General features: G+C 41.5%; 2 protein-coding genes across 15 annotated transcripts in view; one reads left to right on the top strand and one right to left on the bottom strand.

Moving 5' to 3' along the window:
* Positions 1-13,558, top strand: part of BMPR1B (bone morphogenetic protein receptor type 1B) — a 356,230-nt gene that overhangs the window by 331,658 nt on the left and 11,014 nt on the right. For all 3 annotated transcript variants that reach the window (XM_073340728.1, XM_073340729.1, XM_073340730.2), the window contains 2 exons: positions 5,482-5,584; positions 7,408-7,510. In XM_073340728.1, coding sequence (XP_073196829.1) covers positions 5,482-5,584; positions 7,408-7,510 — 206 coding nt within the window. The remainder of the gene's footprint in view (positions 1-5,481; positions 5,585-7,407; positions 7,511-13,558) is intronic.
* Positions 7,204-13,558, bottom strand: part of UNC5C (unc-5 netrin receptor C) — a 398,261-nt gene continuing 391,906 nt past the window's right edge. For 6 of the 12 annotated variants that reach the window (XR_013635668.1, XR_013635665.1, XR_013635672.1 and 3 more), the window contains 2 exons: positions 9,816-10,041; positions 7,204-7,562 (listed from right to left, as the gene is read on the bottom strand). The gene's annotated coding sequence lies outside the window, so the exon portion shown is untranslated. The remainder of the gene's footprint in view (positions 7,563-9,815; positions 10,042-13,558) is intronic. The other 6 variants (XR_013635678.1, XR_013635677.1, XR_013635666.1 and 3 more) reach the window with 1 other exon arrangement.

A 13,558-nucleotide genomic window follows, 5' to 3' on the forward strand; every position in this document is an offset into this window, starting at 1 on the left:
ACTTGTGGCACCTTAGAGACTAACCAATTTATTTGAGCATAAGCTTTTGTGAGCTACAGCTCACTTCATCGGAACATTAGAAGTATATTTTAGTATATATATACTAACATTAGAAGTATAATTGGATGTTATAAAGCATTTTGAAAGAGGTGAGCGTGCAGCTGATGTCGCTCATGTTCTCGGTTTGCCTGCTTCAACGGTACACTCAATTTTTAAGAGTGCTGATCGAATTCATGAAAGCGCTCCAAGTGCTATGAAGTGGTCCTCAATGAAGATAACAAAACAGAGAAGCAGTACAGGGAGTCCTCAGACTTAAGACGCAATTCGTTCCTTAGAATTGCATTGTAAGTCGAAACCGCTTTTCCCATAGGAATCAATGGTATAAAGGGGGGGACTGGTTCCTGAACCAAGACTTGATACACTATTTTCACCACAATAATCCAGATTTTTGTACTAAATGAATTATAGATGACTAATGTAGCAACATCAATGCATTTATTAGGTAAACAGCATTCAAATAAACATATAAAATCACATATGCTTTGACTTTCTAGAACTTTTTGAAGGGCTCTTGGCTGGGGGCTTCTCTGAAGTCTGGGCTGTAGGTTTCTCTGCGGTCTTCTCTGCAATCTTAAAGAAAGTGTCCAAGGAAGTTCGGACAGATGTTCTCCTCCTCTCCTTGTAAATTTTGCTGGAGCAGCAGTACATGTTGGATATGCCCCTATTCACAGATGCACTGTGTTTAATGAGTGGAGCTGGAAGTGGGGGGTCCCTTGCAGTCACTTGTCTGATTGGCTTCCAGGGCCAGGGTAGTTGTTGCCGGCTAGCCTTGCCGCTTGTTTTTGATTGGCTCCCAGCCCCTGGCTCAGCCAATCAGAAAGCTTGAACCGTGAAATCAGTGATTTGCTGAGACTCAGCATGTGATGTGTGCTGTTCTCCCTGCCGGCTTTTGTTGTAAGGGCGACAAGAGTCATAGGGGCAAAACAGGCAGTCAATTGAAAAGTGTCGTAAGCGGCGTCCGACGGAAGTCAGGTGTCGTATGTTTGAGGACTCCCTGTATAATGGAGAGGATGGAATGTTTGCTGGCTGATTGGATTGATGACCTGCATGAAAAGAAAATGCCTGTGAGTTTAAGCTTGATTCAGGAGAAGGCCAAAAGCCTGTATAACAATTTAAAGGAAAGAAAGGGAGAGAGCTCAACAGCAGAAAAGGCGACCTTCCATGCTAGTCGTGGGTGATTCCACAGATTTCAGAAGCGTGTCAATCTACATAATGTAACACTCACAGGAGAAATGGCTACTGTGGATGAAGAAGCAGCTGAATTGTTTCCTATGCAGCTAAATACAATTGATTTGGAAGGTGGCTGCTCTCCAAAACAAGTTTTTAACGTCTACAAGACGGGCCGTTAGTGGAAGAAATTGCCAACAAGCACTTATATTTCTCGTGACAAGAAGACTGCTCCTGGATTCAAAGCCTCAAAAGACTGCTTAACCCTTCTGCCTGGGGGAAATGCAGAAGGCGATTATAAGCTGAAGCCCTTGCTTGTCTACCATGGTGAAAACCCAAGAGCAATGAGGGGCTACGTCAAGCCTTATCTCCCTGTAATTTGGAAGTCGAACAGAATGGCCTGGATGACATGCAGTATTTTCCGTGAGTGGTTTGTAGACCGTGCTGTCCCTGAATTTAAGGCTTATTGTCAGAAGGAAAATTTGGCCTTTAAGATCCTCCTTCTGCTGGATAACGCAAGTGTCCATGAACTGGACTACAAGGCTCTCTGCCCGAACGTCAAAGTCCAATTTTTGCCACCCAACACCACATTGTTGCTGCAGCCCATGGACCGGGTGTAATGGCCACGTTCAAGGCTTATTACCTACAGAGGACATTCTCCATGCTGATCAAGGAGACAGCATGTGAAAGAAAGCCCAGCGTAAAGGAGTTTTGGAAGTCCTACAACATCTTGAACAGCGTGGAAAACATTGACCCGTCGTGGGAAGAGGTCACTTTGCAATGTGTGAACGGCATTTTGCGCTGTGCAATGCCAGATGCTGTCCACAGCTTCGTGGGATTTGATGCCGTTCCTGTTCTCGAGCAAGAAATTGTCAAGTTGGCAAAGAATATTGGCTTCGAGGAGGTGGAGGAGGAGGATGTACAGGAGTCTCACGCTAAGCAACTGACAAATGAGGAACTGATTGAGCTGGATTGACCACGGATATCTAAAGAAAGCAAGGGCAATGATGATGATGATATAGGGCAGGAAGCCAGGAGTCTGACGACAAAGAATCTCTCCCTTTTCTTTGGATTGCTGGATGAGATGATGGAAATAATACAGAGCGGTGATCCTTTTTGTAAACGGTCTGCCAAAGTCTCCAGGGCTCTCAGTGATGCAGTGACTTGCTACAGGGAGATCTATTGTTCAAAGATTCATGCAGGAGAGCAGACATCGATTAAAATCCTTTTTTAAGACTTCTGCAACCAAAAAGCCAGCCACAGAAAAGCCAGCCCAAGAAAACACAGCTGCCACCCCTTCCTAAGTTTAGCATAATTGACAGTGTTTTATACTGTATTACTGTACTGTATGTACTATATTAAAATGTTCTGTGTGTTTAATCAGCGTTAGTAGGGTTGTACATTATTTTATTCAACGTTTTGTGTGTAAAATGTGTGCTGTATAACCTGTCAGTGTCAAAAGGTACCCTGTTTAGGCGAAAAGAGCATTGTCATAGGCAAGTGTGGTGAAGTTGTGAATGCATTCCCCCCTTATTCCATTATTTCTTACTGGGAAAAATTCCCCGGTATACGTCATTTTGGTATCCATCACCCTTTTCAAGAGCACAACCCCAATGTATACAGGAGACCCCCTGTATTCATCATTCTGTGTTATCATGAGTACTTATATGTAATATGCAGTGAAATACAGCATTTTAGATGTGGTCCATGCTTGTTCAGATTTTTTTTAATGATGGAAAGATTTTAATTTCTGACATGGCTGGACTGTGCAGCTGGAGTGTGCTATGCACTCCTCTGTATGTCGAGTGCGTTATATTCAAACTGTGAGCATCTGTTCCCCACCACCACAGTAGAGCTCTTCCAGGAGTTCTAGGAGACCCTGTCTCTTCTACTCTCTTGCCCAGATCCCTGGCAGGCTTTCCGAGGGGTGATGGTAACTTTTATTTACATTGAAAATTCTCCCTCTTAAATCTCATTTTTCCTGTATAAACATTTCCCTTTAAATTTCATTTCACATTCCTCATTCATTGTATCATGGTGTGAAGCTAGTGAGACATTCTTCTATTGCTGTCTCTAAAAAGAATGATTTCCTCCATCCCTCAAAGTTTTTGAGCTCTCTCCCCCTCTGCTTTCCATGATCTAACTTGCTTTGTCATTTTACATCAGAAGTAAAATTTTCACAAGCATTTAAGTGACTTAGGAGCCTATGTTCCATTTTCAAAAGTGATTTATGAGTCTGTGTCCTATTGAAAGTCACTAGAATGCCAAAACCTCCTGGGTCTCTTTCCTGTCTTAATAGTACCTCTTCTAATGATATGATTCTTTTGTATAGTGACTTTATTAGAGACCATCAGTTGTTGACTTGTTTTGTTTTTCAGTTGATTGCAATTTATCGTTTTGTTACAGCATCCCTCTGTTACCCTTACTCATTGCTTTGAATCTAAGGCACCGTATAAACAAATAAAATGTAGTATAATATAATATTGTACTCTAATGGATTCCTTTCAGTCTCTTTTCTTGGCAATCCTATCATTCCTATCCTGAGACTGAGTAATGAAGTCATGAGAGTTGTTTCCCAAAAGGGTTGTTGTCTTCCTTACTTTACTCTCATGCACAACATCGAAGTAGTATAAAAGTAAATTGTGCGCTTCTATGAGGAAGTCGTCTGTAGTGTGCAACTGGTTACTTTTCAGATCCAGACGTTAGTAACTTCTCCTGTTATTGAAAGGAACTGTGAAACAAGCTTGCTCTGACTAGATCTCACACAGTTAATTTAAAAATGTGCCACAGCAAATATTTGGTGTTTTCCTATCCGGCATCCTTCTGTGCCACAGCTAATATTTCCAAATTGTATTTATGCGTTTGGTGTGTAATGGAATGTTCCCCTTTTCCTACAACTTCTTTATTGTCATTAGTGTTTTTGTTTGTTTTGTTAGGCTTTCCTTTCTTTCAAGTCAAAAAATAATTATCTGAAATTCTGCTTTATTTAAGCCTTGTAAATCCATTTAGTTACTTCTTGTGTCTGTTTCCCTTTTATTGTCCTTGTTCATTTGTTCATATATAACACAATAAATATTAGAAAGAAATTAAGAGGTTAATAAAACATTTTATTGTTATGTGACTTAATTGTTTGAGGATAAGGGGCTATTTCTTTTTTATTATCCATTTTATTTCTTACGATCAAGACAATTTTCATTCATTTTGATAGGGTAGTGAGTCCCCAAAAAGTGATGAGAAATTAGCAGAGAAGACTTGCAGTCAGATGCAGGCACTCTTTTTGTTTCCCTGATAACATTCATGCATTTGACCTTCATTAGGGAAGGGCATTTATCACCAGCACCATCTAGCCATCTGTTAGTATACTTGTCCTATGTTGTACATGTTCTTGTAAACTGAACTATTATGGATCACTTTAGGCTTATAACCCAAGTAAACAGTTCGGAAGGATGTTGATGATAACTCAAGAACTCAAACGCAACAGAGTGTTGCAGTTTGTAATATGGTTAAAGTAAGGACCACAAATCACTCTTAATAGTGTTTCACAGTTATTATCTCAATGACGCTGGCCTCTTCCGGTCTGCGCTACAGAGCAAATCTCTGTACAGTGTGCATGTACAAGTAGACCTGCTTTAGCACTGATGCTTTTACTAAGATGGGTCTCCAATGATGCAAAGCGTATCTATTAGGATAGACCAGTGGTTCTCAACCTGTTTACCACTCCGAGCCGCATATGCAGCTCTCTGTGTGTTACGTTGGCCACATCCACACCATTTCATTATACTACTTGTATGGCCCTGAGGATATCACCTGGGCCACAAGCTGCCTGCAGACCATGGGTTGAGAACCACTGGGATAGACATTTGTGCAGAGGGGATGGGCCTTGGGTGAAGATTTTTGATTATGGGGGTTTGGGTTTTATGTGAAAATGTCAGCTTTGTGGACTGGTTTCTTTTGTTTGAAGAAAAGTTATCAGTTTATGATTGCTGTCTGTCTTTGTTGGATTTAATTTTAACCATGTGTGGATGCCAAGAGCCTGGGATAAGCATTCGTTTGTTTTGTATGTTGAAATAATACTGTGTAAATAAATAAGATTTTACATATGTGATGATAGTTTAGCATTATGTTACATTGCTGTTCAAAGTGTGTTGATTTATCAACTGTATGTTTGTGGGGCTCAGAATATCAGACTGCCTCTCATAGCAAATCTCTGATTTTAAAAAACAAACTCTATTTTTCACTCTTTCCAATCTTCAGGACTGATGGCTACTGTTTCACCATGGTAGAAGAAGATGAATCCGGAGGACGTACGATTGCCTCAGGATGCCTAGGCTTAGAAGGCTCAGACTTCCAGTGCCGGGTAAGAAAAGAGTTGCGATCAAGGTTTGGTCTGGCTGTTGTGATAGTTTTCATGCAGCTGCATTGTAGTCAGGATGAATGCATACATCTGCTGCTTTGAATTTTGTTCATGTGGGAGATGTGCCCTCTGCACTGAATGCTGAAGAAATGGCATCTGCTCCCCAAAACTCTTGCTACTACTTCAAGCGCAGGTTAACTAACGTTAGCCCCTGCCGTCCTGGTGAAACTACCGCTCGGGTAAACCGCTCGGGTAATTCCATTCTGCTTCTCTACATTCCCCCTGCGGCTTGAATTACGTAAGACATTCTTTACTTCCTTTCCTAAACTGCTGTGTGCTACGTAGTAGTGGGCAGTAAAAAAGTGGCTGTTTTCACACGAGAAGTTGTTACATATCACTGATGTGTAACGTGAGTCCTGTGTGTGTAGACAGTCCAGCCAGTAAATTTAGGGATCCACCTTCGTGAAGGCATTATAGTTCCAGGGAGAGAAATGTGTTTTCATTCCATGTACTGCAATCAACTTGTCACCCTACAAAGCAATTCTCTTTTGTGCTTGCATGTTTAACACAGAGAAATCACTCGGGGTTAAATCCCCAGCTGTTCCGTGCAAAGCTCAGCATGACTGTGGAGTGAGGACAGCAGATGGAACGAAGATGACTCTGAGTACATCTACCCTGGACAATGAAACAACAAAAGACCACGAGCGTGGCAGCGAGCCTCAGAGCCTGGGTCAACTGACTTGGGCTCTTGCTACACGCCTAAGAATAGCAGTGTAGACACTCCTGCTCAGGCTGGAGTCCAGACATTGACACTCAACCCCTTGCTGGGTTTCAGAGCCCAGGCTTCAGCCCAAGCAGCAACATCTGTGTTGCTATTCTTAGTCCTGTAGTGTGAACCTAAGTCAGTTGACCCGGGCTCTGAGACTCGCTGACGCGGTTTTTTGTTTGTTTGCAATGTAGTAGTACCCTAAGTAAATCTTTCTGCTCTGGGCCTGTCCAGGGGCCACACTAGCTATTGGTTCAAGTTAAAGCAGGATACGGGTTGCTCTTATTTGCAGCTGCTTATAATAAACTCTTAGGAGCCATTATTCCAGTAAATATCTCCAAAGTGCAGTGCACTGTGTTCTGTCCCCTCCTGCTCCCTTTCATACCCTTCACTGATCTATTTCGCTAGGCGGGATAGATGACAGAGTTGACTACATTGGCTTTAAGCCGTCTGAGGATTCTCCTACGTGAAGGGAATTGTGTGCTAAGGCCAAGATTTTCAAAAATAGGAGTCTAAAATGAGGCTTCTAACTGCTTACTAAATAAGTAGCCAGATTTTCCAAAATGCTGAGCACCCTAAAGTCTCTGTTGAATTCAGGCCTGATGTTAGGTATCTGTTTCTGGAAATCTTGGCCTTGGGGCAAAATTCTCTCTGCTTTGCTCTAGAAAGTGGGACAGAGGATCAGGCCCTCAGTCTCATTGTACATAAACGTGAAATCTGTCTGCCCCCACATTCAAATGGAATGCTTGAATAATGTAACACTAACGCACAGATTCTCTCACCGTTTTACCGTACGCTGTTATGGCCAAATACATCCTTGTATAATGCTAATGACTTGAGTGGAATTTCACAAGGATTTCGTAAAGAATTTGTTCTTTAATGTTTAAATGAAGTGTGGTTTGGCTTTATTAGGATAGCCCAAATCCTTATTGCAGTCATATTTGAAATCCTTCACTGGTTACAATGTCAGGTCTGTCTCCTTGTCCAGCGCCCAAACAACAGTGTCTGTTCGAAAAAACAAAGTTGCTCACGCAGTTGTCTGTGAATTTCTCTGTTGCAGGATACACCCATAATACATCACAGAAGAACTATTGCATGCTGCACAGATGAAGATTTCTGTAATGAAAACCTTCACCCTACACTGCCACCGCTGAAAAATAGAGGTAAGAGGAGGAAGAAAATCTAGCCTTAAATCAGTAGATGCGTGTATTTTTCCTAGAAAAGAAAAGAGAATTAGATGAGCGGCATGGAAAAACAGATTTTTTTTGTATCCTGTAATTGTTCTGATAATGTACGGAAACAGTATCTACTTGGTTGTTGCTGGTATTTACCTCTATTTGTATTCCCATGATGCCTACAGACATCAGTCAAGGATCAGAGACCCATTGCACTAGGTGCTGTGTGTAGTAAAATAACAGTTCCTGCTCCAAAGAGCTCACAGTCTAGGTTAGGCTGGGGCAGGGACTATCTCTTACTTTGTTTGCACAGTGCTTAGCATGGTAGGGACTTACTGAGGCCTCTAGGTGCTCATGCCATACAAATATAAAATAACAATAATGAATGACCTCTGTCATTGCAAAAGATTGTAGTTTGTAGCTACATACTAGTTTCAATATGACACTTGGGACCAGCTCCTCAGCTGCTATAAATCAGCATAGTCCCATTGAAGCCTGTGGAACTAATGATGATTTATAGCCACTGATAATCTGGCCCTCAGAGAATAAGGTCTAGATGTTACTATGAACTCTGTGTTTCAAAGGAAAGGAACAAACAAGAGATTAACACTCTGCACAAATTCATTTCCAGTTTTGGTTCGAAGTTATACAATGTTTTCTATTTTTAAAATACGGCAGTTCCCGGGTAAGCACGACATTTATAGACTGCTGTGCTGGATTTGTGTGGTCAGCATCAAATTTGGTCTCAGCAGACAGAGTTTCCAATTTTTTTGATATTGCCTGTTTAAAACTGAGAACAAAATTTGGACCATAGTGTTGAACAGTAAGTTAGGACCTGTTTCAAATCCCAGTCTAAACACACAGATATATTCTTATTACTTACTTACTTATCCACACACACACACACACACCCCACATGCATATAGAAAGGACTATTCCGGCAGTCCTTACTGATATAAGTGCTTACTTCATTGGGATTCTACACAGCAGGGCTACAGGATTGGGCCCATAGCATGTAATATGTAAACTAATTCAGCATTGACTGGTGAGCCACGAGATCACTGAAACCTCATAAAATTCTGACTCCCAACATAAGAGCTGTAAGTCATTTTATTGGTCTTTGTTAAGAGAAAAAGTTTACTTGGATAGAGAGAAAATCCCACAAGTAAGTACATTTGTATGTTTGTGTAGTATATGAATAATATAATTTTATTTTGGAAAATCAAGTCCATGATTTCCCCCCCACGTGCTGGTTGAATTAAGCCCTGCAGATTCAAAATGGAGCAACCTTGTTCTAACTTGTCTCTCTCCTTGGTTTTATATTACATTTTCCATTCCAGCCTAACCTGGATGGAAATGTAAAAATCAGGTAGTTAGCATAGTCAGACATCTATCTACTGTTTATGCAAATCTCAAGCTCTTTTGCTAATGCCAAATTTTCTTCCTTTTTTTTTTTTTTTTGCGGGGGCAGAGGACACTTAAGTACTTAGGTCACAGATAGCTAAGATGAATAAACACCAAATAGCAGAGAGAATATTTTTGAATATATTGTTAGATGAATAGCTTTTGAGCTGCTTGAGTACTGCAAAACTAGTTGTTTAATTTGTTATTTGACAAACAAATGGCAGTATGTTCATTTAACGTAATTCCTCCAACACGAGTAGCTAGACAGCAAATTGTGGCTGTAATTTTAGAGCCTGCTTCTGACAATGTGGCTCTATGGTCTGGAGCTGTGGAATAGCATGAAAGTCAGCCCCTTTTTGAAAGCTGTACGGTCAGCTGTGATTCTTGGTACCAGAAGCCAGGGAAGCTTGCCACTGCTCTGTTACAATACGAACACTCACCAAAGGGGCAGCAATTTAGACTGTGAATTCTCCCGCTAGCCATATCCAAGAACATGCAGCTAATATATAACAGTTGACGAGTGCTTGGTTAATAGTCATTCTTCCTGTCTGGGATTGTTTTTAAATGTGGTGCTGTGACTCTCCGAATTATTATCAGGATTTAACATAAACAGTGGTGTTAAAATAAATAAGTAAAATTAAAAATGGACTTGTTGAAACAAAAACTGCTGGATTTGTTGGGAAAATGTATATCGTTTGGTATTTGAAAACATACAAAAAAGTTAGCTCCTGATCAGGAGCTTTTGACCAAGGACATGTCTCAGGGGAAACTGGGGTCTGGGGAGGTCCTTCAGCCGTAGGTCAAAGGTTGCTAACTAGAAATTAACCCATGCACAGAATTATCATCTACAGATGCGTGCAACTTGTGTTCTGAAAATGTTTCTCTATACCTGGCAGTTCCTGGAAGGAACTCACTCTGTAGCCATGAACAGAACGAAGCAGACAGAAGAATTAAAATTAATCAAGCCAGAGAACGATCTTTCTGTCAAGCAGGAAGGAAAAACACAACAGCCGCTAAATCCATTTCTGGACAGTGTTCAGGCGCATCCTGCAGTCCGAGTAGAATAAAAATACCCTGGAGATAACCTGGAGTCCCCTTGCCAGTCATGCAGCCGCCTTATTAAGGAAATGAGAAGAATAATAGAGTCTGAAAGGACACCTTTCTTTTAAACAATAAAAATATTACTGGAAAGCCCAGTGAAAGTGCAGACTGAAAGCAGATGAGAACAAATATGTCTTTACTGATTTAAAGCCTTTATAAGCAGAAGTGGTGGTGCCACCATGTCTGGCTCCCTGCCTGTAGAGCTAGTGATGAATGGGCCCGGGAATGATTGGAGGAATGAGGATGGGGTCTGATGTGTGCACACAAGCCTCAGGTTTCACTGCCGTTTTTACCCAGATAATATGAATACTGTGAATGGGAAGAAACTGGGGAGGCAACTGAATCTTCTGTGCATTTGATATGCCGACTCCACCCGAAACCCATTTTGCTGAGTTTTAACTACACATTTCAGCAGAGTGCCGTACATGACAAAGTGAGTTGAACAAGTGATGGGGCTGGAGGGAAGCAACTAAGACTATCTGAAAGGGTCTTGAGTCTTATTGAAGATATTTGCTGAAGAAATTGTTTTCTAACTTGTTTCCTTCTCTTATCATCTCTCCCTCCCTATACTGAAGACACCCCTGATACCCCTGTGTGGTGTCTAGAAATAACATCACTGTGTTTTCTTATAACGTATACTCCTTGCATGCTGGGCATTGGACAATGGCTAAAACTCGCATTCAGCCACAGTAAATAGAAGAGCTTCACTAATGTATTGCTTGTTTATTATGTATCCCTCACATAATAACTCACTGCGGTCTTCTAAAAAAATAATAAAATCCTGCTTATTTTCTAACCTCATAGCTTGGCTTGGCTGCAGTTGATAACTTACAAAACATTAGGAAGCACTGGGTCTAAGTCCAGTTCCCATATCACAAAAATTAGTGCAAATTGGCACCCTTTTCAATTGCAGCTGAGAGGCCAGGGATTGAGTAAGTTTGAAGACTGAACCACCTTCCCCTCTGCCAGCCTCAGGAAATAGCCCCACCAGGTTTGCACTGAGGCAGAAGGAGAAGTTTGCATGGCTGCTTTGTATGCAGCACTTGTTCTGTGGACAAAGGGAGGACTTCAGTGTCCAGGGGAAGTTAGTCTGGCACTTTTCACCAGCCTACATAGAAATATAGGGCTGGAAGGGACCTTGTGAGATGCCTCCTGTGCTAAGGCAGGACCAAGTAAACCAAGATCATCCTTGACAGGTGTTTGTCCAACCTGTTCTTAAAAACCTTCAGTGAGGGAGATTCCACATCCTGTCTTGGAAGGCAGTTTCAGAGCTTCACTACCCTTATAGTTAGAAATGTTTTCCTAATATCTAACCTAAATCTCCCTTGCTGCAGATAGAGCTCATCACTTGCCCTACTTTCAGCGGACACAGAGAACAATGATCACTGTCCTCTTTTTAAGAGCCCTTAACATATTTGAAGACTGTTTGGAGGTCTCCCCTTAGTCGTCTTTTTTCAAGATTAAATAGGCCCAGTTTTTTTAACCTTTACTCCTAGGTCAGGTTTTCTAAAACTTCTATCATTCTTGTTGCTCTCTCTGCAGTTTGTCCGCATCTTTCCTTAAGTGTGGCACCCAGAATTGGACACAGTACTCCAGCTGAGGCCTCACCAGTGCCGAGCAGAGCGGGACAATTACCTCCCACATCTTATATACACCCCAAAATGACATTAGGCTGTTTCACAACTGCACCACATTATTGACGCATATTTAATTTCTGATCCACAGTAACCCCAGATCCTTTTTAGCAGGATCCTTATATAGCCAGTTATTCCTCAATTTGCAGTTGTGCATTAGATTTTTCCTTCCGAAGTGAAGTACTTTGCACTTGTCTTTATTGAATTTCCTCTTTTTTTTTGTTTTGCTTTCCTCTTCCCCAGAACAAATCTCCAATATGTCAGGGTTGTTTTGAATTCTGATCGTGCCCTCCAAAATGCTTGCATCCCATCCCAGCTTGGTGTCATTCACAAATGTTATAAGCGTACTCCCCACTTCATTATCCAACTCATTAATGAAAATATATCAGACCCAGAACTGACCCCCGTGGGACATCGCTAGACGTGTCTTCCCAGTTTGACAGAGAGCCATTGCTGATTACTCTCTGACATTTAAAAATAAAGAATTCTGGGCATTTTTCTCTACATTTTGATGAGTATAAGTTTCCAAAACCCCCAAATGAGCAAACAAGCTAAATCCCTCCAAAGTTATTTGAAAACATGTCTGAATTCTGGGCTGATAACTCACTCATTCACCATCATTATTGCCTTGCATAACATGTTGGTAAACATAAAAAGGACTCAAGAAAGATGTTTTGCCTTCCTTTCTTATTAGGGCCAATGTCATGCCTACTGTGTGGCAGGTGCATCTTTAATAAAGTTGTGTGTAGTGTTGTTGTAAAGACAACCTTCTGATCTAAGGTAATTACCTTCATAGCTGTAACTAGTCCAGCCTCCCTCAATTTTATAGGCTAAAATGCAGAACTTATCTTTCACACCGAGATTCCCTTTTTTCTTTAAGTGCTTTCTGGGATATTTTTTCCTCCCACACAAATGCCTTTGATCACAGAAAAAATGTAAATCAGCATTTTCAAGTGTGTCTTCCTAAAGTTGGGCGCCTTATTTTAAGAGGTGCAGAGCACTTGCCGCTCCTTTTAACTTCTGTAGAAGTTGAGGACGCTCAGCACTTTTATGCAAGGGCCTAAATAGGGATTGTAGGTGCCTGACTTTGGGTAACCAAGTTTGGAAGTGTTGGCCACAGTTTGTAGAATGCTAGCCACTCTTCTTTGCAGAATCATCGTCAGTGTTCTTTATTCGATTCAATTTTTATACACACACACATAATCCATTAAGAATACTAAAGAAGAGGAAACATAATTGTGATCTCATTACAGTTTCTGATGGGTGTAACTTCATTTACCTGAATAGGGTCACTTCTTGGTTTACTCTGGTGTAAGCAAGATCAGAACTGAGCCCTGTATGTGTGGCACTCAACACTTTTGCTAGAGAAGCACAAAAACCGCCAGCCCAGTTTTTATTGTCACCTGTTCTATGAAACGAGAAACCCCTTGCTGCAAACGAATTTCCATATTCTCCAGAGTCTGAAGAATTCTCCCCCTATAGTCTGCAGACTCTGCTTAGCCTCTCCTGGGCTAATAGGCAGTGACACCTTAAACTGTTACAAACCACACATTTCAGAGGGAAATGACTGGAGAACATCGACTGCTAATAAACGATGAAATAGAACCTTGGCTCCCCTGAACCGCCCCCTCTTTCACAGAGAGAACCGGACTTCCCAGTGGGTTCTCGGTTTCAGCTCCCGGCACGCTCAGAGTGACGGTCCAGGTAGAAATCTGCTGCTCTGATGAGAATGATGTGCTCTAGTGTTTTCCCGATAGGCCCTGTGTCAGTGTCTCCTTTCAAAGACAATGGCCACGTCTTGAATGTTTACATTGTTAATGCTCCAGGAGCAGATAATGTCAGGTTAAAACATGACCAATGTGCTCACAAGGCAGATAATGCTCAGTAATCCCTGTTC

Source organism: Lepidochelys kempii, chromosome 4, assembly GCF_965140285.1.
Source record: "Lepidochelys kempii isolate rLepKem1 chromosome 4, rLepKem1.hap1, whole genome shotgun sequence".
NCBI lineage: Eukaryota > Metazoa > Chordata > Testudines > Cheloniidae > Lepidochelys > Lepidochelys kempii.